The sequence below is a fragment of the Acanthaster planci genome, linkage group LG18 (assembly GCF_054643075.1).
Source record: "Acanthaster planci isolate LZ-2023a linkage group LG18, COTS_SCS, whole genome shotgun sequence".
NCBI classification, from domain to species: domain Eukaryota; kingdom Metazoa; phylum Echinodermata; class Asteroidea; order Valvatida; family Acanthasteridae; genus Acanthaster; species Acanthaster planci.
The window spans coordinates 5948649-5972795 of record NC_141794.1 but is presented as its reverse complement, the minus strand read 5'-3'; the positions used below and the strand labels follow the sequence as shown (position 1 = coordinate 5972795).

The window sequence follows — 24147 nt, the reverse complement described above, 5'->3', positions numbered from 1 at the left end:
TTTCCTTTCAATTTTCGGGGGGTTGACCAATGAATTTTTGAGAAATTTTCACCAGAAGCAGACCACCCCTAAAATGCAGAAAATGTCCCTGTCCAGAAAAGTAGCCATTTTCAAAAACCCTCCCTTAGCAAAATGGCTCAAATAGTGCCACTTTTAAACCCGATTGCATCCAAATTGCTCAGAATTGGAAGCCCTGAGTCCGGCCCAGAGGTCCAGTCTCATATTTCTTGAATTCCTCAGTTTCATGTCTCTCAGGACCCTCTAATATAGAATATTTTGAGTGTATAACTTTTATTAATGAGCTTGGCGGACATATTTCTGGCCTAATTACCAGGGTGCACCCGTCATAGTGCAACGCCACCAGCCCTTGCCAGCGCAGTGTTCGGTCTCTGGGCGACCACCGAACTCCTTACCACGATGCAGACCTTTTTCTATGGTGTTCCATATGTGCCATCCAGCGTCGCATTTTTTAGCAGGCGTCGCATTTTTCGACCATATTTTTCAGTTGTTCCGAAATGGTTCCGAAGCCCTTCATCATGGTTAGGCTACATTGTAAAGTTACCGGTTGTTGCCAGGTCACGCCGATTGTGATTGACCACGTTGTTGACAGTCGGCCGCTGACGTCAGCCAGGGGGGACTGCTGCCAGTGTCAGGCATTGCGTAAGTAACACCGACACAAGTAGCAGTAGGCATATAATAGGCCCATTTCCAGTGGGCATAACATTAAAAGCAACTAATTCATGGAAAGCAGGGTTTTGAAGAAGCTTGTCAACTACTTCTCGTATAACTTTCCCTCTATATTTTTTAGCTTCGTTCTATTTATTAGTTTCGTTCTTAGTTTCATCTTACATATATTAGTTTCGTCCTATATGTATAGGGCCTACGTTTTGTCTTGTATACTATTATCGTATAAGTTTCGTCATTTATATATGAATTTTGTTGTAAATATATATACGAGTTTTCGTCCTATATAAATCACCTTTGTCCTTTATATGTACTTTTGTCCTATACATAGATTGGTTTCGTACTTTATGTATTAGTTTCGTCCTATATTTATTTCTTTCGTAAATTATATATTAGTTTCATTTAGGTTTATTTCACTTTATTGCAATATATGTCTTAGTTTGGTCATATACAATTTTCGTTTGTTTTTTTACTTATAAAGTTACAAAGGGCGTTCATAATATATAACCACAGAAATAAAACCTAAAACCCGTTGAAATCAAACAAGTTCACTGAGTCCCCTCTCGAAGACAGTTTAAAGCAAACAGCCTATCTAAGGGTTTTAAGGGTCTTTCTTACTTATCTGCGCAAAGTTTTTCCAAATACGCAACTGATGGAGGACTGGCCAACAGAAGCGACCTTCTAAAGCATGAAATGTAATTAGAAACTCAACTGTCCTTTAACTTCACGTTCAAAGGTCCATTGCTCGACATCGCTTAATTACGAAAATGCATGTGATCTCTTGAGTGAGTGCAAGGTATAATGCACTCGGCTGAGATACCACACAGGGCCAGTGATCTTAGGCCAGATTAACCACTGCGGAATTGTGAAATATAATGAAGACCACATGAGTATGGTTCTTGAATTTTTAAATGAAAATACTTCCCCGTCTTCTCCAGTCCACAATCTTTTTTGACAACTTTTTAGAGTCAAGTCCGAATTGAGGATGCTCAGAATCTTGACAATTTGTGACCCACTCTGTGAAAATGAGTCTTAAGTTGCCAGAGCCACTTTTGGAGTTTTCATTTGTATTGGAAAAAGCAAATCAACTTTTTTCTTTTGATGTATCACTCAGTTTGGCATCCTGATAAAAGTGGATACTCCATGGTGACAAATGCAGTGGGTTCCTAATAACTTACACTGTGCAAAATTGTTCTAAAGACTTCTTACTCCAAAGTGGCTCTGGCGACTTAGGACTCATTTTCACAAATTGGGTCACATTTATTTTTGAATATCACTGAAGTCCACAATCGCTTTATTTATGTTACGTTTCAGCGTCAAGTCCAACACAAGGCTGCTCAGAATCTCGACAATTTTTTGCCAAGACGTCAATTTAGGTAGGTTACGGCAAGCTTCGAGAATCACACGCCTATGACCATACCACTTTAAAAACACCGGTTCTCGTCCGATCACCGAAGTTCAGCAGCCTCGGCCTTGGTTAGTTCTTACATGGGGGACCGCCTGGGAATACCAAGTTTCGTAGGCCTCTTTTTTTAATCAATTTTTTCAAAGGTTGTATATTTGTATGCTTTTCTGAAAGTCTTGATCTAATCCATGTTATTCGCATAAGCGAAGCACCTAGGACGTTTTTATTGCCCTAAAGTCCACAATCGGTTTTCCTGATTATGAAAGAGTCAAGTCAGAATTGAGGATGCTCAGAATCTAAACAATTTCTTTGCAAGCCAGCGTTCAGGTATGGGATACGTTGAAAATGGAAAAAAATGATGATTTGGTTGAAGTTCAACTAATGTTTAGTTTGTATAAAGGTCATTTTTTGGCAATTTATTTGGCCACAGAAGTACAAGAGTTGTAGCTCAGTCAACTCGCGTTCAATCTTTTAAAGGAGTGCGATCGCATTTAGTTTAACTGTAAATAAAGCAGAGCAAATGAAAAGAGAAAAATGAACAACGTACTATCCTCCTTGCAGTGTTTAGGCCTAATTAAATTATGCGAACCGCAATTCGACAGCCAGCCAAAATCCAATTAAGTGAATACTAGAGTCCGGGATAAACTTCTTAAACTCCGATTTATTCTGTGTTGTTACTGAACACGGAGTGAAACTGAAATATAAAGCGAGAACAAACTAAGTAAATTAGACTGTGTCCTAAATATATGTAGGCCCTACGTGTAAACACATGCAATACATGTAGCTAAACTACATAAACCGTGGGAGAAAAATGACAGAAAAAAAATGTTCGCAAATATGGATCTAACTGTGAGAAACATGAATAAATTAGAGAGAAAAATACATGTACCTCGATATAATGTGAAAGTCTCCTCAACCAGTTGTAAAATGTTACGCAGCAGAAAGTTTCCAAGAAACTAAGGCCCAAAATCGCTTATAAATTCTATAATGATTTATATAACGACCAAGATTCCAAGGAGAGTAATTTACTTACAGGCAATGATTGCAAAAACGTAAAGCAAGGTTGGCAATTTGGAACTTCATCCCAAACGATGTGGATCTGAGCAAAACGTGAGCGAGTTTTCTAGACAACAATAAGCATATAAACAATTTTACAATCAAGAGAGGGCGCCATACATAAAACTTGGACAGGTGTTCCATAAACGATGTAAAGAGCAAAATGAGTAATGGAAAGAACAATATAAACAATGAAAAGAGCAAAATGAGCAGAGAAAAGAGCAAATCACGAGCAGTGATATACATATTCATGTCTTATATACATTATGTAACGAACGATTTCATTTGTTTCTTGTCATTTAAATCATCCATCCAAGGGCCGACATGAATGTTATTTCTGCAGTCAAGCCCTATGAGTGTCACCAGCGTAACACATGCTTTGGATGGAAGTCTAATCTAGAGAGGAACATAGAAAATATCCACGCTGAAGAGGAATCAGACATAAATGAAGTTGACGATGATTGAGAACTTTTTGAGTTTGATGACGAAACCTCCGATAACTATTGGAAGACAATGCCACCTACCAAGATTGGCTGACTGAAGCCAAATAAGGAGTTGTGGGATGAAAAATATGACAAGTAGGCATGGATGAAGGTCAAGCCAGGCAAAAGGCAAACAGAAGGACCCTCTGGGCAGTCAAGCAAGATTTTTTCGACAACTATAAGGAGTTTCTGTCAAGTTGCCTACATTTTAATTTTTAACATTGTGGATGATATCGAAGAAAAACTTAAGCTTCTGGACTTCACTATTGTAGTAATTCTTAAAATTAGTATGATAATTGTAAAAAAATCAATGACGAAAAAGGAGAAATAAAAACACTACTTAAACCAGTACCTGAAGTCTACTGAATTTTATGTGTGTTATGTGACTATCGCGTAATAATTCTTGGGTCGGATACCGGCCGGGAACTTCTACACATTAATCCATAGCACGAAGGGTAAAATTACCCCTTTGCTACGTGTTAAAAATTTGAACTGACGTCGTGCCACCCAAGAGAATTTACAACTTTTGTATAATGATATGTTTTACATTCACTCCACTAAAAAATCAACAGTAATGCTCCACTCTGATTGAATTTGTAAAACCGTACAGTGTAACCGGACTTAAACACCAGTTCGAAGGACTAAGAAATCCATCCAGGGCCAGCCGGGTCTTCCTCCTGTGTCGATTAGATCCCCGTAACCATAGTAACCCTATCGCAAGACCGTTAGGACGTGCCCGCCCTCTCTCGTTTAGTGTCCAAGGATTAAGTCACACGGCAGCCACCACACCCACCCGTACATGTGTATACTTGTGGGGTATTTCCTTTGTTGTGAGGTATTTGAAATACCTTTGTTCTCGTGCAAAAAACTCCCACACAACACGAAAATTTCAAATCACTGCCATTTCAACCAAATTCAGTTTCCTGGGTTGAATTTTCGACCGTATGTCCCTCATGTATCAACACTTTAATATGCGACAGATGAATGGCACTTGAAAATTCCTCCTTTGTAGTGAATTCGAAATATCAGTTTCGTGAAATTCTTGTGGGGGTACCACTTCAGTACCCCACAAGGATCAAAACTGGCCTTGTGGGGTACCTTCCATTGTTCCGGTACCCCACAAGGCACCATGCACAACCGGACGTTGACGCGTACAATTACACGTCAAGCACATCGATCAACAGCGCCCCCATCATCGCCTTTCCGCTCCCTACATTCCCACTTGCTTACTATGCTGTGCGTACAGCTCAACAGTCATCCAATTATTCACCAAACACTCCACAAGGAAATCCATTAAACAGAAGGCCAAAATAGTTATTTCAATAATCTTTTTTTGTTTTATTTCAGCTTGAATGTACTGATTGTATGTTTATAATTCTTTACTTAAATTCCAGTTGTTAATGAAAAGTTTCAGTAGCCGGCTGTTTTCAATTCAAACATAACAAACACTCTAAGTCAGTTCACAATTCAAAAATATTTCAGATATTTAAACTGCTGCAAACTACTTGCCGACTACAATGACCTAAACTATACACAGAAGTACGAATAATAAACATTCCATAGGGTAACTGTTTCAAGTGACATTTTGTGCAGTAAATATACACACATTCAGCAGTTCAATCCATGCAAAGTGCCCTACAAAACTACAATGTGATCAAGTTCGTCCAATGGAGATTCCGGGAAACCATGTGAATGCACAATCTCATCATTTACTTTACCCTGTAAGGTCCACTTGGTTGTAGAGTGTTACTAAACGACTACAGCACCTTCTGAGGTGGTATTTTTGTATATTTGTAGAATAAAACGATTTAGAATGAGACATTCTAAGTACATACAAAGCAACTAAAAACTATATGGGCCAGGAACAATGCTTGTGCTGACAAAATTATGACATTTAACACTAAGTTGACGCAAATCTTCACAGACAAACAAATTATATTAACCCTAACAGCCCTGAATCCTCCAATTTTAGTATGATTCTGTACACACCCTAGGGAGTTAGGGGTTAATATTGATATTAATAGCAAAAAAAGGGGTGACTGTGAGAAATTGCACGACTACAAAAATTTACACCGGATTGACAGGTACATACAAGGCAGTCTATAGGCTACCATCTATCTCCACCTTTTGTACCGTTTTGATGAAGTGTTCAAATTCAGGCCACTCTCATTTGTGGAGAGTACAAATTATTCAATGCAATTGATCACAAGACTCAAACGTAAACAATACAAATTCATATATTTCTTGGATAATACAACATTCTAGATCTGTGCTTTAGAGAGTTGATGCTAAGCATATTTCATCCTGCAAAGACTATATTTTTTCATATTAAAGTTAATAATTGATTGCTTTTTCATCAGGCAAGCAAAAATTTAACAGGCGATATTCAAATTGTGGTGGTCTCTGCTTATACATGTAATCCCGCGCAAGAAGTGGATTTTTGCATTCATTTTTTCAATCATGCATGTCAATCAACAGCCAAGAGTTAATTATGAAAAGTAGGGAGAACATCTTTTCACTGCTTTACATCAAATATACGAACAACTAGTGCTATTGAGGACATGAAGAACTTGATAGGAATAAAACACAGCATTTATCAATCTTTGCCAACACAAAAAGTACAACGTGAAGATAAGAACTATGCATGAAATTCAACATGCTCATAATATATAAAGAGAAATGTGTACTCTGACACAACGAATTTGACACTTTTCCCAGTGATGACACCTGAGTAGTCCTGCACTTATGGTTTGTCTCAATCACAGAATCAGGGCCACACTCTTCAGGGTCTGAAGCAAGCAACTGCCTCACATGTACAGAACTCGACAAATCATTTTACCACCTTCATGTACCTCCGTAGTTGCCTCTCTCCAACAAAGAGCATTTCTAAACATGTGCCTGAATTGGCTGTATTTCAGCTGCATATACTCCGAAGAGAGCTGAGATGTGCGTAGTGAGAAATGTTTATAAGCCTGGTGAGCAGGGATAATAGCAATAATGATGCAACACCTTGTGGGCCAGTAAGGGTGGAATCGTGCACTTCACACCTCACAAACACCTGTCATTAATTTTCAATGGGAATTGCACTCATTTGGTTTTATATACGGAGACTGCTTTCTGTGGACTAAAACTCCTTTTGCGATGAAATGCACACCGACTTAAAGTACTGAAAAAGAAAGCGGGGTGACCGGAGATGAGACTTGCTGGTTGAGTCATTTTATAAATCTGGGGTCCAAAGTGTGATATTGTTACTTCTGGCATGCATACCATCTGACATGTTTGTCAAACTACTTTTTTGTTATTTATTATTCAGTGTTTGAAGCTAAACATTGAGTTCTAAACATTAACAAATCATATGCCAGACATAACAGGGATGGGGAAAAATATGGACCCCAAATTTATAGAATGACCCAGTTGCTATGCTCTCACTAGGGCTGTGCATCCAAACCAGTAACCCTAGTGCCCAACAAATGATGCCAGGAAATAGTTCTTAATTATGGAACTGGGTAACCAAGATCACCTATGCGAATGAAATAACTTTCAGCATGTTTGATTACTTCCCTTATATTTGCCAGTGATGTCCTCACAGGGTTAGGTAAGCCTGAGCAATGTATGATAAATAACTAATCTTAGGTAACTAGGTGCCAACTGGGTCAAAAGGTCATGCAGAGATTACATGGACATATACAGAACAAATTCAAACCGTCACATGCATTGGACATACATGTACAGTACTTGCATATTTCACGTAACTCACTGAAGCCAATTTGTCTCTACATGCGAGTTGCAACAACCTTTCTGAACTCAGATTAACAACGGCATTTTTCTTTCCATTTTATCATAATTAGTCAACATATTTTTGTGGGATACTTTCCCAAGTACATGTAACCAGATCAGAAAAGTGACACGAGTGTCAAATTGAATGCAGTCACACATACGCAAGTAAGTACAGGGGGGCGGGGGAGTCAAACATTTTTTTGGAATGTTTAAAGAAACGGAAAGGTTTTAAATGTTTATGTCAGGAAATTACAAAAAAGGCTACAATGAAAGCAAAAAACAAATGTCACATTTGCATTAAAAGGTTGGCGATTTTTGGCAGCAGGCAATTTTAGCACATTTCACATTTGCTGTTTTCTTGTCTGGCTAAGATTATCCGGGCATATCCACATTTATTTCAATAAGATACCCCATTTGATTCATACTGGTAAATGCAAACCATTATACGTAGCTCACACCACTCCTCCCATGATCACAAACCCTCGTGACTTCCCAGTGGCAACATCGACATCTTGCATTGACTGGAACAAATCTTCCGTCTTCAGCCATAATTTGGGCTTTCCCACATTGGTATCCAGCATCAAAAAGCGGTCGGAACCCTTGTGGTATGCGCACAGCGGACTGTGGTGCCCATACTGAGAGACCTCCCCAATTTGACCCAGGAGGTACCGCTGGAAGTTCACAATAACTCCAGCGCTCGAATCCTCCTGACGAACGGCTTCCACAGCTAGCTGCCGGAACTCATCAAGTGAGGACTCTTGGGCGAGGTATGCCGTGGCTTCGTGCTTGTGGTTCTGTAAAATCTGGGTCACATCCTCCAAAGTGGTGCCCCTTGTCTTGATGACATCGTGGGTGATGATGTCCTGCGTCTCCTTGAAGTTGAACATGGCAAAGCCGTGGTACTGCTTCTTGATGTCCTCACAGTGCCTGAAGCTGCAGTAGCCCGCTGCCCGGCAGGCTTTACCGCATTCGTAGGAGGCAATAAGGAGGGCAGCACTCTGGATGCCGCAATGAGATGAATGTGCCTGGAAGTCGAACATGTCCACCAGGATGTACTGACAAGCTTCGGCTTCATCAAGGAGCTGCTGGCCTTCCTCAGATTCCAGAGTGATAGGGTGAATGACTTTTGTAGCTGCACCTTCCATGTCTGCCTCAGAGCCTACATTTGGGTTAAAAATTAAAATATCCTATTGATTTTTTCCACTTTGTTGTAGGGAAATAAATCCACCCTTTTGGACTAAATACCAGTTGAAATTCCCATCCTCCTGTAGGAATTTGGTGTAACCAACACGGGCGATTCACAACAGTGCGCCACCAAGAGTTTGCAACACGTTGGCCAATCATAAGGCGCGAAATTTGTTGAGCCTTTCCAAACGTGCATTGGGTCGACAAATTTTGCGCATTGTGATTGGCCAACGCGTTGCAAACTCTTGGCGGCGCACTATTGTGAAACAGCCGTATTCAAATATGCAATCAAATGGAAGTTGAAATATTTGGATATTCAAGTATTCAAATGGGCTCAACCTTATCCAACAGTCGTTAGACATTGCACAAAATAAAAGGCATGGTGGATAAGAGAACTGAACACATTCAAAACACTTTTAACAGACTGTTCTCTAAAGGTTGTCGTATTGAAACGCCAGCCATTTCCATTGGTAAGGCCTAGTCCAAGTAACTAGGACTGTAGCACATGATTAAGTGATAGAGATCTATTATTATTGTTTGCCAGTTCATATCAAATGTTTAAAATCGAAGTGGCTATCAATACCGTAACCATAATGTGACTTCCAAATTCTGTACATGCAGTTATGGCATTGCACAATTACCATTGCCAATCTATAGAAGTTTCAATTTCCCCATACAATTATGGCATTGCAGTTCTGTGGCCCAATGGGTACAGACACTGGTCTACAATCCACACAATCCATGCTAGGATCAAGTCCACTCATGGGATTTGTTTTTCCATTTTTTTTTCTTCTTCCCTTTCTTCATTTTCTCAATCGGAACGCATTTTTACTTTCTATATTTGTGTTTTTTCTGTTTTGGTAGATTCATACTCATGGAGGATTTTGTGAAGGGAAACAGAGTAAGAGATCCATTCGTAGTAGACTGGCCTGGCTCCTGTTTTCAGTGCAGCTGACTGGTACATGGAAATAGACAGACTTGTGTAACAATAGCAACGGCGATTAAAATGTTTAATTCCACAGACAAGTGTGAAATTTCGACTTGACCAAAGATGTGGGGAGACCACAGGTACTGCATGATGCAGAACTGGACAATGGTGGCAGAACAATTTTCAAAGTGGGGGGGGGGCAGTTGTGAGACCATCAGGTACCAGGGATCCATTACGCTCCACTTCATTATGGACCAGCAAAAAGTGGGGGGAGCCACTGGCCCCCTGCCCCTCCCCCTCCGCCACCAGAAAAAATGGACCAACACTTCGACCTTTGAACAAGCACATGTTGGCCTACATGTACTTCATGTTTCAACAGATTAGGCCTACTCTAGTTAAAAAGTTAAAAATTGTGCTTTTTCACATCATTTTTTTCTCTTTCCTGAGATTTTTTTCCCAGGTTGATGCCAAAAAGGAAACACATTATGGGCTGTTAACATGAATTTTTTTTCAGGGCCTACTTATACCTAACGCCAATTGTACAAGGACCAGGAAAGAATGTTGCATTCTGGCTCCACTGCAGGGGTTGTGTACAAATGTCTGTCGAGAGCCACGAAAATCATGGAGAAAATTGTCTGAGTATTTTGTAACAAAATTGGACATTTTTCTCAGATGCAGATTCATGTCTTTTCAGCATTTCTGTAATGATTGACCTTTATTGAGATGATATTGAGGCAGTTCTGAGGGTACCACCATGCTTGGACCATGGAAAGCTCCATAAAAGGGGTTAGGCTGAGTCCGAGTAGTATCACTGGGTATGGAGGCAACGTTTTATTCCTCCATGCATAGAGCAAGGACTCTACAAATCACCTTACTTTTGAAGTACATGCAGGGCCTACTCAAGACAAAATGTTTTAAAAGGCGATCAAAAGCGACTTCCTTGCATAAGAGACATTTTGAATCCATGTGCATGCTTGTAGAACATTTACAATCGGATAGAATGAATATCGAGTAATGTATTCTAAATACAACGCTCAAGTACCAGTCCAACATACGCAAACGTCAGCGCATCTATAAGATGCACAGGCATAGAGCATCGGCACATCCATAGTTGATTATTTTAAAACAAATGTTTCCGTAACGTTCGAGCAAGGTGATCCGATTTCCTATGCATGTCTTTTGATGGCTGTCTTTTGATAAATAAGTTCAGCTACATTAAAAATTTGTTCTCTTAATTCAGTCAGTGTTATTGAGTCGGTTGCATTTTTTGGCGCGAGCAAAACGAAACCCTAATTTACTGACAGTTCATTTAGGGGGTTTGCATATTGGCTTTGAGTTTGACAATGACCTACACGTATCATTTTTGGAATGCAGATATATGCAGAAAGGCAAATTACTGTACAAAAGCCGTACAAATTTTCAAGTTTTCCACAGGTTTGTGCACAAATGAGTCAGCGCTCTAGTTTTTATACTATGGGTAGCCCAGGTTTGGACACACGCGTTGTGTTCATTTCGTTACGTAGTACGGTCAGGGAGTCCATCTGGGCTAACTTCTACGGGGTAAGCCTAACCCTGGTAACCAACGTTACTTAGCAAAATTACTGGGCCTACTTACACTTGGCTACCAGCTACTTACAATACAAGTGACAGGCAACTAATGCTCGACTCAATGGGCGAAAATCGACGGGATGCCCTGAAATGAACAAACGTTAATTCTTGAAACGGAGTGCAATATGATCAAGTTGCGAATGTACATGTAAAAATGTCTGTTTTACACGTTGATGACATGTCAATGCCAAGCAGATGCAACCTACCCGCACGGGTACTGACCTCTACATGTGTAATGTTCGTACTACTAGCAAAGATTGTATAGCGCCGCTCAGCGGACCCAAATGTCTTCTATCCATGGGTTTAACGCGCTGACAACAGACGTAGACGCGACCTCAGCCTGGGAAGCCCGTTTCGGACACGACCTCACCAGTCTCCGGCCGTTACAGCCTGAAATTCCCGACGAGTCTGTGGTAGTGGCCGCGGCCTGTTCTCATAGTGAGTGTGCATAATTGCAAGCCGCAGCCAAGTGATTCGGACGCAGCCCGCGCACGATTAGCGGTTACGATCATCTGACTGTGACGCGTCGAAGAAAGGCACAGTACAAAAACACAAGACATAACTATATCCTGGTGGCCCAGAGAGGACATAATTGATTTTTTTTCCCACATGGTGGCCGTTACGGTCATGTCATCACATATGTGAAGTAAATTTGTATGTTTTTATTTTATTGAAATTCCAATTAGATGCTAGAAAGTCAAGCAACCACGAAGGAAAGTCTTCACCAACTTAACGGGAAGTTTCGATAAAATCAGATTTGCAAGCCAATATTTTCTTCTTAGTTTTCCATTACTGACAATTAGAACAAGGTAATTTTTTGAGTCCCTAGGACCTTGCCATAACAGTGTTCCACTGTACATTGTTGGTGTCTTGCCTAACTTGCAATACATATCTGTTAACCCATCAGATTCCTTCAGATGGATGTACAAGTGAAGAACAGACGTCGCCTCATCTTTTGTACACCCAACCAGCAGGTCCTACCCTGTTAGCACTGGGTTCCCGGCGGTTCATGGATGCCACATTCAAGTTGGTCAAGTACAATTCAAGCTGGTCTCGGAGAAGACGCTCCATCGCCACCAAACGAGCAAGTTCAAAAACTCGCAGGGATGGATCTTCTGCTACTGGCAGGAGTTTTAAGAAGGAGAGCGGACGGCGAAGTCCCTACACTCCAGTCATCCATTTGTAAACTTGTTTGCATGTTTTGTCGAGTGTGTATAGAACGTCAAAGAACTCCTTTTCTGTATGCAGATGTTTAGTAAACACAACATTTGTTTCCTCTGGGATTCAGTATCTGCACTAATTTTGGAAACATGTTAATTAACTTTGAGAGGATTCAGATCACTGTATGTGACATTTTTGCTAGTAGTGACATGAAATGGGGTATATTTTTGACGTATCCCTGAAAAACATGAACGTTGGCAATTTTGAGATGCATTTCCTTAGTTGATCTTTTATCTTGAAATAAGATGATTAAGAGCTAGTTTCTCATCTGAGCAACGTCAGTTATGCCCAAACAACACAAGAAAGTAATCATACTTTTGTGCAATATTGTGGAAAATGTAGTTGCATTTATTTATCATATAAAAAATTTTTGAACCTAGTGTCTAGTATAATGGAGATGACTAAGCTAGAGGGAAGCGTAAAAATGCGTATAGTCTCATGTCATTCCCGAAAACATAAGAATCTTGACAAATTTGCGATACAAATTAAAACTGCGGTGTGGAAAAGGACTTCATTTCCCTAAGCAATTTCAATAAAATGCCCAATATTCTCAAATACATAAAAGCTTACCAAATCATGCTGCTTACATACCTCCCATGCCAGTACCATCAACGCTCAAGCACTGTGTTCTTGTCACGGAGTATGTGTACATTTTATACTTTGTTGAACCTTGGACACGATGGAGACACCCTAGTTTCCCAACTATTGGTTGAAATTCTTCAAGTTCAAACAGTTTCTATTACTGAATTCACACTAGGCCTACACACTTTTGAAACTTAGCGCATTCATGGCATTGTCATGAGATTTAGTCGGAAATGAAAACCAACCCAGCGTCCGGAAATAGGGCAGATGTCGGGCCAAGGGGGCCGGGCTGCAAATTCCAAAGAGGGGAGGCTGCTGCACCGCAGCACCGCTGTCTGTCTGTCAGCCCTGTGAAATTAAGGCAAAAACCTCTGATCAGTAAGCAGTGAAATGGGCTTTTCTTGTCTTTTTGTCGGTGATTGACACTAATTTCTGAAATAAGACTAGCTCAGAACCACCGATTTGGAGACAGTGAAAAGGGCCTCACTCTCTGTGTTCGTGATTGATACTAACTTTTCTGGGGGGGTTGGGAATTCACAAAAAGACGAAAGCCCAAAGCCAAAGTCAACCTATGGTGATATTGTCCAAAGTGTTTTCATTACTGGAGAGCGTTTATTAAAATTGTAAAGCAAGTTAAGCACAAGTTAAGTGCATTTTTTAAATTATTTTTTATTAATTATCCCGGATACGAAGTGTCCCGGGTACGAGATGTTCCGGGTACGAGTTGACTCAGGTAAGAGTTGTCACGGGTGTGAAATTTGGGGCACGAGTAGTCCCGGGTACGAGATGTCCCGATACCGGCTGGTAGTTAAAGAGTGCCGAATTCTGGGTTTACACTTATTATGTGAGAGCAGTTGTCCAATAACACTTGACAGAAAAAATCAATGCCTGCGGCTCTGGGCATGCATTTTGCAAGCGCAGGATGTGGAAATGAAAGAAAATAGTAATGGCGCCCTCTATAGACACCATGAAACACACGTCGCGTCGCGTCGTCGTGCGCGTGCATCGCGTCGTGCTTCAGGCGCACGCACGACATTAAAGCACGACATTGCGACGTTAAGGCACGACGCAAGGGAGCCGTCATGCCGTCAAGTTGTGTCACCTTGGGAGAGACTAGAGAGAGGCAGAAATGTGTATCGTAAATTATGGTGTTCTGTAGCCGCCAACATTGCGTTGCAACGTGCCATCATCCAGACACCACGGGGTGCAGTGTCCCAATTCAAGGAAAATTCTCCGCCAGGCCGAGGCGCAGAAAAAGTACCCCCAGAGATTGTTTCGAAAAGAGGGGTCTGTTTGGGACAAGAAATGGTGGAATTGTGTCAGTATGGCCCAGGATCATCTCTGTAGGTTCAGGGGCACCCATCTGAGGGCAAAGCAGACAAAAATGGGATTGAAAATTAGTCAGAAGAGCCCCAAGAAGGTGAGGGATGTCATTTGAAAAATGGCCGCTGGGAGGGCTTGGCAACATTCACTTTTTGGGGGGTGAGTTTGTTTTGGGCGGATAATTAAAAAATTCATCGGTTAACCTACTAAAAATTGAAAATCAAATGAAATCTGAAGGACCAAACAACACATTGATTTTTGTTTGAGAGGCCTCAGGGACTTCAGTTGCCTGCCATGGGGCTCCAAACTTGGTTGATTTTACACTATTTTCAATGGAGCTTGAATTGGTTCAGTGCACCCCACGACGCGAAGAAACAACGTCTCCGTCACACAGTGCCGTCGCATTGTGGCGTCGCCTCTTTTGTCATTACTTTTACGCTGTGTTGAATGCGTTGGATTGTGGCGTCGTGGCGTCATGTAGTCGGGGCGTCGCATCGTGCCGTCACGTACGTTGTATTGGTTCTTGATGCCATCGGGCAATGCCGGCACGTCTTGCCATCGTATTGTGATGTTATGACGTCGCGTCTTGCCATCGTAGAGTCGCATCGTGCCGTCGCGTTGCGTTAGGCCGTTGCATCCCGCTGCAGTCGTACTGTTACGTCCTGAAATGATATGGAACTTAACTTAGGACGCCCCTTATTTCCACCAGTAAACAGGCAACTGCACGACGCAACAGGTCCACGGCACGCTTTGTGGGTTTGTCACGTGAGTGTTATGGCGAAGGATTACTGACAAGAGAAAAACCAAAAAACTGGTTAATGTTAAAAATTAGATTTTTCTTAATCATGACGTCACTATTTAGTGGGATATTTCAATTTTATCAATTTGGTTTCATGACCTAAAGCATGTTTCTCTTAATGCTGCTAACACCAATTTGTGTACTTTGGAGAGGTTTTTTACGCCGAAAAATCTGGTCTTCTGACGTGGGTCATGTTTTGACTTATACCCAGCAAGAAATCAGACCTAGGGGTACCCCCCAACATGTCCAATCCCTATACACATTCCAGACTATTATTACTTAACACATCCCCCCCAAGATGTCTGAAAGGAATTCCCCAGATTCCTGCGAGACAATGACCAACACAAAGGGGGGGGTTCTCACCGTCTCATACCTTGCTGCATATGTTTTGACTTAGTAAAAATCACCCTAACCCCCTATCAACCCACCAGGCGCATTGACAGGTATAAATGGGTATTGCGTAATCACGCATTTTTCGCCCCTTTAACCCCAATTTTTGTCCAAAAACCGCTGCAGATTGTCTGTAACACTGCTTATTGTTAGAACTGTAGAAAAAGAAAGGCATTTTGAGGGGTTTATGTTGCTGTCTCTCGAGAAGTGTGCTATACTTCACCATGACCGCGAACCACAGAAAGAAAACAATAGCTGCTTCGGCAGTGTAGCCAATGCAGCTCAAAATGTTGATTTCTTAACCGCCGCTTGTGTAACGCATTGAGCCATTTGCAGCAAGATACGGGACGGAGAGACCCCCCCCGCCTCTGTGTTGGTCATTGTTTGATCGGAATCTCAGGAATTCTTTATAGACTTCTAGGGTGGATGTGTTAAGTAACAATGGTCTGGAGTGTGTATAGGGATTGGACAGGTAAGGCGGGTACCCCTTTCTTGTCTGGTATACGTTGAGCGAGCTCGCGCTCCTGGCAGAAATTTACCCTCAATGCTCTGCATTTGCAGCAAGGTATGAGACGGAGAGAGCCCCCCCTACTTTGTGTTGGCCATTGTCTCGCAGGAATCTGGGGAATTCCTTTCAGACATCTCGGGGGGGGGGTGTGTTAAGTAACAATAGTCTGGAATGTGTATAGGGATTGGACATGTTGGGGGGTACCCCTCGGTCTCATTTCTTGCTGGGTATAATGCTCTGTGCGTCATTTGCGGTTAGTCGTGTGACATATTTCCGTCACCAGAATCTAGCTGTGCCAAGGACATCAGTCCTTTCAAGCGCCATGCTCGGGCGCTGGGCGACGAATGCACCGTGTCCTCTCATGCAAAACAACAAAGGCTGCGTCACATCTAACGTTTCATACATAGCCGACGCATGTACATGTACAGTAGGCCTACCATAATGTTATATACATACACATTTTCACGGTAGTCTGAGACCATCTGGCTGACGCTGTTCCAATTTGAAACAGAAATTTTAGGCTTCGATAACAGTGTAAACCATGATATCACGCGATTTTAGATATGGCAATTGAATTAAACGAATCCTCGACAGTTAAGACTGTATGTCATTACCAGGTAAGTTCGAATATAGTAAAAAAAAATCTTTGTCGTTCGTGTCCGTCACCAACCTAGCTTTCCTCCAAAACCCATAAATGCGACTCAGTATGTTATTAGCTTACTAGTAGGCCTAAGGGGCAAAAATATTATGGAACGATACGGTTTCCGATATAGTCTGAAATCGCCAGCCCGTATTGGTAGCGGTGGCCAGGTGTCCGTCCATTTAGTCCTTAGACCGTCAGGAAAGAATTTCACAGATATACGGACGCTGCTTGACACCCTATCTACAAACCCTTTGGAACTCGTCTGAAAATTATCCGTAAAATGTTCTTACTGCTCAATTTGACTCTTAGGATATTTGTTGCTCTCACATTTTTAGTAGATCACGACAAGTTTAAATTAGTGGTGACAGTATATGCATGCAGGAATTGAGAACCCTGTCTCCTGCAGATCCACGCCGGCTCTCTAAATGCAAAAGAGTGAAAAGGAAAGGTCATCCTCAAAAAGAGTGAATCCTCTATTAAAGGAAACAACACTCCAAAAGAGTGAAAATCATTCTTTAAAGATTGAAAACTACCCAACAGAGTAACAATTTCCACTCTGCCGGGCCAAGGATAACTCGAAAAGCGTTGTCCTTCATCGGCCACTTCCTGCTCTGAGACCAAAAAAGGTAAAAAAAAATGGGATATTAATAAACAGTAACTGTTACAGTAGTAAGTATACCAATACCATTGTAAATGTGTGTAATTCATAATGTTTCACCATCGTTTCCACTTCGCTGTAAAATGAGACATTGAAAAAAAAACATTGAAAGGGACATTGAAAAAATCTGGGCCCGTGGGGCATCTGGTCTGTAGACCACAGTATTTTCAACTTTTGGTGCCCCTTGCCCACCTTTAGGTCTCCTTTTTTCTTTTTCTTCTTTTTTTGTGGCCAAATAATAATAAATCCTGGATCAGCCTCTGTTCATGGCTCCTTTTCAGTGATTTTCACTCTTTTTACAGTGGTTTTTACTCTTTTGGAGTAGATTCATAAAAGGCACTCTTTTTGAGGGTGAGATTTTCACTCTTTTGTCTGTAAGAGAGTGGAGCACCCCAAATCCAACCCAACCCTTAAAAAAAATAGGATATTATCGACCCAAAACTCAACCGAAACCAAGCCGATCCGGACAGAAGATAAATTGTGCTTGGACAAACTGTCCGAAATTTGTCCCAAATTTGTCCTTTATTCCTGAATTCATCCGTACTGCAAGAACTTCTTTTTTAGGAAAATCATTGCAGCAACTCCAAACTGTCGCCGAGTGTGCATGTTGTGCATGGGAAAAATAACGTGTATTGGTCAAGTAGCGCACCTTGACTCTAAAGTAATAATGCACTATGCATGTGTATATATTAACTCTCGCTTTCTTCAATTTATTTGGGGTTTTTAGGGAGATTGTTTATTCGAAACGACCCGAGTTGGAAGCGTAGAATCGAAACAGACCCGATTAAAATATGATGGAAAGTTTGGAAAAAACGACGGGATTCAACCCAAAAGGACTCTACAACATTCTCCCACATCCACGACACGCGTTTTCTAATTATGTACAGCAACGAAAGCCACTTCGCTTATTCCATTCTTTATAATGCCGTCAAAACACACGTTGCTTTTAGTGTCGGGGGGATTCAAAAGCCTCGGGCTCATTCAACATGATGTTGGTGGAGAAAAAAAATCAAAAACCTTACTCACGCCTTTATTTGTTGGTGTTGTTGTCTCAGGGTTTGGCTACTAATATTGATGAATAAATATACCGATTACTTTCTTTCCTACTCACCTATGAAGTATACTTTGTAAAAAAGTATTTAAAAAGTGTCAGGCGAGCCAACCGGCCCTAATTTCCTATATCCGTGTCCACCGATTTCTGTTTGGCCTATAAGTAGTCGGTGGGTCGGTTATTCCCTCAAACATTCTGCCGTCTTTGCCACCCGTGTCTGTTATTTTGGGGGAAGATTCGTCTGCTAACCTTGGCGACATATTGCGCACTAAAAATGGCGAGATAGTAAACAGCCACACAGCAGTTGGGAAAGTAATGACTTCGACCCCTGTGATCGATGAGAACTTAATTTTTGATCCGGCTACACCTCTGTTCAGCTCCATATTCTTGTTCGCCCATTGCAAATAGAACTTTTGCCCTGTTGTGTTCAGGTTTACTTAACAAAACGACACCATTAAGATTAAAATTGATTAAGATTTGGGTAGACGTTTGCTTCACATAATTCGGTGTTTTATCATCTATTTCATTATCACAATATGGTATTTGTAATCCGTTGTACGGCCTCGATTTTGAATTTGTTTATTAATTATTATTATTTTTTGGCTGTCCCAGTTTTGCTGCTCTTAGTGTCCCGATCTTTCATTTTTTCACTCTGCCCCCCCTCCCGCTGCTGGTTCCCTGTTTCTGAGCCACCGTGGTCCTCGTGTCCACGAAAACTGAATATTACAAGTTCAGCTACCTTTTGTCTGTTTATTTATGGTCTTACGTGCGGGTGTTATGTAATGTGTACAAGCACAATGATTCGAAGACAATTCTCGGTTCCTTTGAGCATGTGGTCACGAAAATAAAATTGAAAATCAATACAATATTTTGCACTCCTTGATATTTTAAATTTCAGACTGAGGAGAATGTAGCAGCTGATAACAACGTACTCAGCGAGTTAATCTCCCTGGATTCTGGGAAAGGAAGGCAACTTCTCAATGAGGCCAGAATTCGTCAGGGCATCTTGATGGAAGTATTTGATTTTCAAGCGCACTGTTCTCATTGTGGTGTACAAAGCTTGGCGCTTTTATTAGCTGCTTCCGAGTGTGGCAAAGCCCGGCCACGTAAGGAGGAGATCGAGAAGGACATCAAGAGAAAGTACCAAGGCCTTGCAATTTTCTCCTATCCAGAAACTCGGCAGGTCATCACGGAAGATGTAATCCCGACACGGGGCGTGACGCTGGAAGATGTGAGCCAGATACTGCGCAATCATGGTCATCGGACCACTGTTTACTTCGGCCAGCATTCCTCCACGGATGAGTTCCGTCGGATCGCCCTGGAGGCCCTACGGCATGAGGATTCCAGCGTTGGCATTATCGTGAACTATCAACGGTACCTGTTAGGCCAAACTCCTCAGAGAACCAAGTATGGTCATCACAGCCCCTTGTGTGCCTACCACGACGGTACTGACCGCTTCCTTGTACTTGATACCAATATCACACGGCCAAGACTTTGGTTGAAAGCCCAAGATCTGTTTGAGGCAATGCTGGATCTTGATAATGCAACAGGAAAGTCGCGTGGATTCGTTGTTATGAATGGCAATGTGCAAGCATAATTTTTGAAACACAGGGTATAAGTTTTTATTGTAAATTTTCATCACTTACAGGCTTAGCCTTACCTCGTAGGTATGGCACCTTTCGAAACTTTTTATGAAAGCCCTGTAGTGTCATCAAGTGTATGATTATTTTCAAAAAGTGAAGCATGTTTTTTCGAAGTCTGTTTATAGCAGATGTAATTTTCCAACTTTGTATTAACATGATATGTTTTATCCAATGTTCGTTTGTTCGAGACATACATTCTCCAGTTTGTTCTAATGAGATCTACTGTATATTTAGAAGCAATGTTCTTTTTTGGAAACAAATAGTTTTCACAAGATATGTTTTTCAAGTTAATTTTTCGGAGATGTATTTTTTAAAGTTTGTTTTATGACATATTTTTGGAAGTTGGTTTTGTGGGAAATAAATTCAAACTTGAAAATCATACATCTCTTAAAAATTAACTCTTGAAAATCTATATCATTAACCTCATATTTTATAACGTCATATGAAAAGTACTTTAGACTGAACCAATATGTGATACAGATCATAATGGATTCCTTCCGGATGCAAGTGCAACTTTGCAGATATATTGAAACATTCGTTATCTAACAGTAACAGTTCGTTTTTTTATTCGCCTCTGTTTTTAAGAAGAAAAAAATTACTGTGTGAACGTCAGTTCTTTTATCCCCTTTAACCTTTTTACTTTTAAGCACTTTATATAGTGGCAGGGCACGTCATTTATATTTTGTTCTGATAATTGCATTAATTTTGTAATTGTTAACCCATAATGCCCTTATAGGGCATGGCAGTTCGAAATTTACATTTAGTCTTCATATTTGTATTAATTAACCCTTTCTTTCCACTTTTTTTTAATGCACTTGTTCTTTCAATTATTCATTATTAGGCCTATTATTAATGATTACTGGTAATGATACCAAGGATTCCTCAACTCAGCGCCGAAGGCGCTGTAGCTTGCAAGCCCAACGAAACCCGTGGAGAGGAGACGGTGAGAAGCAGTTCCAGTTTTAGAGGTGGGGGAAACCCATAAAGTCCATAAAATCAGCTAGGGACTGAAAACCCAATCCACATGTGTACTGAGCTGGAAATCGAACGCAGATCGCAAAGGTGGGAGACGAGGACAGAACCACTACGCTAACCTGACTTTCCAAGCATGAAGTGATCAAATAATTCAATTACGTTTATACTTTTATAAGAATCTTACTTTAACCTGCGTTTCGTCGCATTTTGGATTTTTTTCACGTGAGGTGTCTTTTGTTCCTAGTTTACTTCAGACGCACCGTGCCATTAATTGTTCACTGAATAAACAACTGTCCCATAGAGATTATGCCGGACATAGCTAGCAGAAAAGGGCACCCCGTAGTGTAAAGCGACTGAGATGTGCAAATTAGGCTTCAAAAATGGCATTTTTGTCCTTACAGTAGACTGTAGACCTTAATTAACTTGCCCGAGTCTACAAATCTTAGCAATGATCGCTACTTGGGCAGCCAAAGTTTGCTGGTTCAACCAGTGATTGGACATAACTTGGACCGGTATATAGCACAGAAAGATCTTTTTGTTTAAGAGAAATAAAAATTGTAAAATTTCATATGTGCACTATACATTCAACAGAGGTTATGGGTGTTGAGAAGAAAAAGGGGACACGAAAAAGGAGGAAAAGGGATGTATGAAAATTTATACTCTACACGAAAATTAGTCGGAAGTATACAATTAGGCCAGGTTAAATGCTGGAAATTGGCTATGGACATTTGAAAAGGGGGGCGGAGACACCATTTGACACTATGGGGACAATGTTCAAGATATTGAGATAGGCCTAGATCTGTAACATGTATGACATTCGTGCAGAATCTAATATCAGAGTGCCATATTTGTTGCTTTTTTATTGCTTTCCCTTTTTGAGTGACATTGAATGCATTTTTGTTGTTGGGAAGGCCGGAAAATTCTTCATGATCCATTTTAAGTTTTGCTTACCACAAAGAAGTGAGGGCGGTGATTTAATAGCCCATCCCCTCGAAAAAGTGGGGGTATCGTCACCTAACGTGGCGCACCGTCGACGTTCACTTGACTTTTCTCTCACATCGTTGCCAAACCTCTTTCTTGAAAACGTAAACCTCATTTGGTTAACATCTGTGAACCTTGTCGGTGTCTGGAAATTGGGCTCAAATTCAGCTGAGAGTTCCCTAACGTGGCACACTTGAAAAAAAATCCCACATGAACATTTTAAAAAATCCTTTGAAGATGATAAATTCTTGTAAAGCATCATAGAATGAGGAACATAAAAACGACATTTATAAATAAGAATATTAGGAGTTTGATGAATTTTCAAGATGTATTTTTCCAGCCCATGCTAGTTTTGTTGACAAATTCTGAGGAAAAATATCAGGCAAATGTCAGGAAAGTCCTACCTGAATTTAATAAAAGCCCAGATTTGGGTATGAAGACCTAAAAATGAAGACGAAGGACCTTCCTTGGCCCACGGACTGCGGCAAATACACCAGCTTCTCTCATTGACATTTTTACAAATGCACTACCTTAAACCGAATTCTGTCATTATAGTCATCGAATTATTGAACCACTTCCCAATATTTACCTCGTACCCACTTAAAGTAAACCATGGTGCTCCTCAGTGTACCCCATCTCGAGATTACTCATGACTGAAAAATTTAGCGAAATTCAAAGAGGATCTTTCCTCTCAGGATTGGACCCCGTTTTAAATGCTGGAGATGTCGATTTAGCTTTTGATAATTTTATGGATATTTTTAAAGAGAGCTTGGATAAGTGTGTTCCTATTATGCAACCTAAACATAAATCAAAAGAAATTAATTCCAAAATGTCCTCGGGTCACAATTAGTTTGTGCAAGTCGATTTCCCATAAGAATAAGCTATATCGTAGATACGTCAATAATCCTGCCAATTCCAATCGTTCAGATTATGTACGCTTCAAAAATAAAATTACCAATGTTCTTCGTAATTGTACGCGAGATTACTTTAGTACCGGTACGCAGTTTTGAGATTGTTAAGGGTAATGTCAAAAATATATGGAAAATAATTAAAACAAAAATTAACACTGTTGATGTTGATGGTACATATGTTACCAACTCGCAGTTTATTGCTGATCATTTCAATAATTATTTTACCAATATTGGTAGAAAGCTTACTAGTACAGCTATCCCCACGTAAAATTCAAATTTTAGTAACTACTCGTTGAACCCAATTTCTCAGTCTATTTTCTTTTCTCCTGTTACAGAAGAAGTGGTTATTGACATTAAATAAAAAAACGAGTTCTGTGTTTGATTTAATTAGTTGTTCGCTAATTAAACAAGTGATCCGAACAATCTCCAAGCCCTTTACATTGATCGTTAACTATTCCATTTCAACAGGCACTGTTCCTGGAGATAGGCCTATGAAGATTGCTCGAATCACTCCAAGTTTCAAAATGGTATCCCGCAATGGTGAACAATTATCGCCCTATTTCTGTACTTTAAAATTCTGATAAATGATTATAAAATAATCGCCTGCATGTATTCAAACTTAAACAAGCATAATGCGATATCCGATAATCCATGTGGATTTCGGGCAAATCGTTCAACCATATGAAGTCATGCAACTAAGATAGCAACCGGTTTAGATACATCATCTGCTGCAATAAATATTTTTCTACTATCTTTTGCAGGCCTTTGATACAGTTGATCATGAAATTCTACAAAAACTAGAATATTATGGAATAAGGGGGACTGCTTTGGATTGGTTTCAAAGCTACCTATCAAATGGACAACAATTTGTGGTTATCAACGGTACCTAATCTATACGAAGTAAAATGTCTTGTGGGGCTCCACAGGACTCCATCTTGGGTCCTCTCTTATTGTCTAGTTACATTAATGACTTTGGTAAATCTTCAGATTTATTCTTCTTTATTCTTTTTGCTGATGATAGTAATCTTTTTTTATAGCCATAATGATGTGGAAACATTTTTTGATGCAGATAACTTTAAGACCAAAAAAAGTATCCGCCTGGATCAAAGCGAATAAGTTATCGCTATTTAATGCTATTTAGCAGAAAGTAACTTCAGGTAATCAAGTCGTTATTGATGATACAGATATTACAAGCACCGACTCTGTTAAATTCTTTGAATTAATTTGTATATAGATGGCCACTTAACCTGGAATAAGCACATCAGTTATACTCCACATATCCAGAAATATACTAGGCATTATCTCAAAATTAAAAGCAATCTTTCCAAGAAAATTTT

General features: G+C 40.5%; 2 protein-coding genes and 1 pseudogene across 6 annotated transcripts; 2 read left to right on the top strand and 1 right to left on the bottom strand.

Moving 5' to 3' along the window:
* The first annotated feature begins 2090 nt into the window (after positions 1 to 2090).
* Positions 2091 to 2209, top strand: LOC147796121 (5S ribosomal RNA; annotated as a pseudogene).
* A 5369-nt stretch (positions 2210 to 7578) lies between these two features.
* On the bottom strand, positions 7579 to 11538 carry LOC110982724 (uncharacterized). 5 transcript variants are annotated; one of them, XM_022241361.2, is made up of 3 exons: positions 11332 to 11535; positions 11154 to 11210; positions 7579 to 8563 (listed from the first exon to the last, which is right to left on the bottom strand). In XM_022241361.2, the coding sequence occupies exon 3, from the start codon at positions 8547 to 8549 to the stop codon at positions 7857 to 7859; it is 693 nt and encodes a 230-aa protein (XP_022097053.2). In that variant the 5' UTR covers positions 8550 to 8563; positions 11154 to 11210; positions 11332 to 11535; the 3' UTR covers positions 7579 to 7856. The 5 variants fall into 5 exon arrangements, with proteins under 5 accessions (XP_022097053.2, XP_022097054.2, XP_022097052.2 ...); XM_022241362.2 differs by having other exon boundaries at positions 11348 to 11535; XM_022241360.2 differs by having other exon boundaries at positions 11133 to 11538.
* Positions 11539 to 16245: 4707 nt separating this feature from the next.
* Positions 16246 to 23179, top strand: LOC110982750 (uncharacterized). The gene is made up of 2 exons (XM_087148914.1): positions 16246 to 16565; positions 19199 to 23179. Exons 1-2 carry the CDS (start codon positions 16512 to 16514, stop codon positions 19895 to 19897), a joined length of 753 nt encoding a protein of 250 aa, XP_087005040.1. The 5' UTR covers positions 16246 to 16511; the 3' UTR covers positions 19898 to 23179.
* Positions 23180 to 24147: the final 968 nt, after the last annotated feature.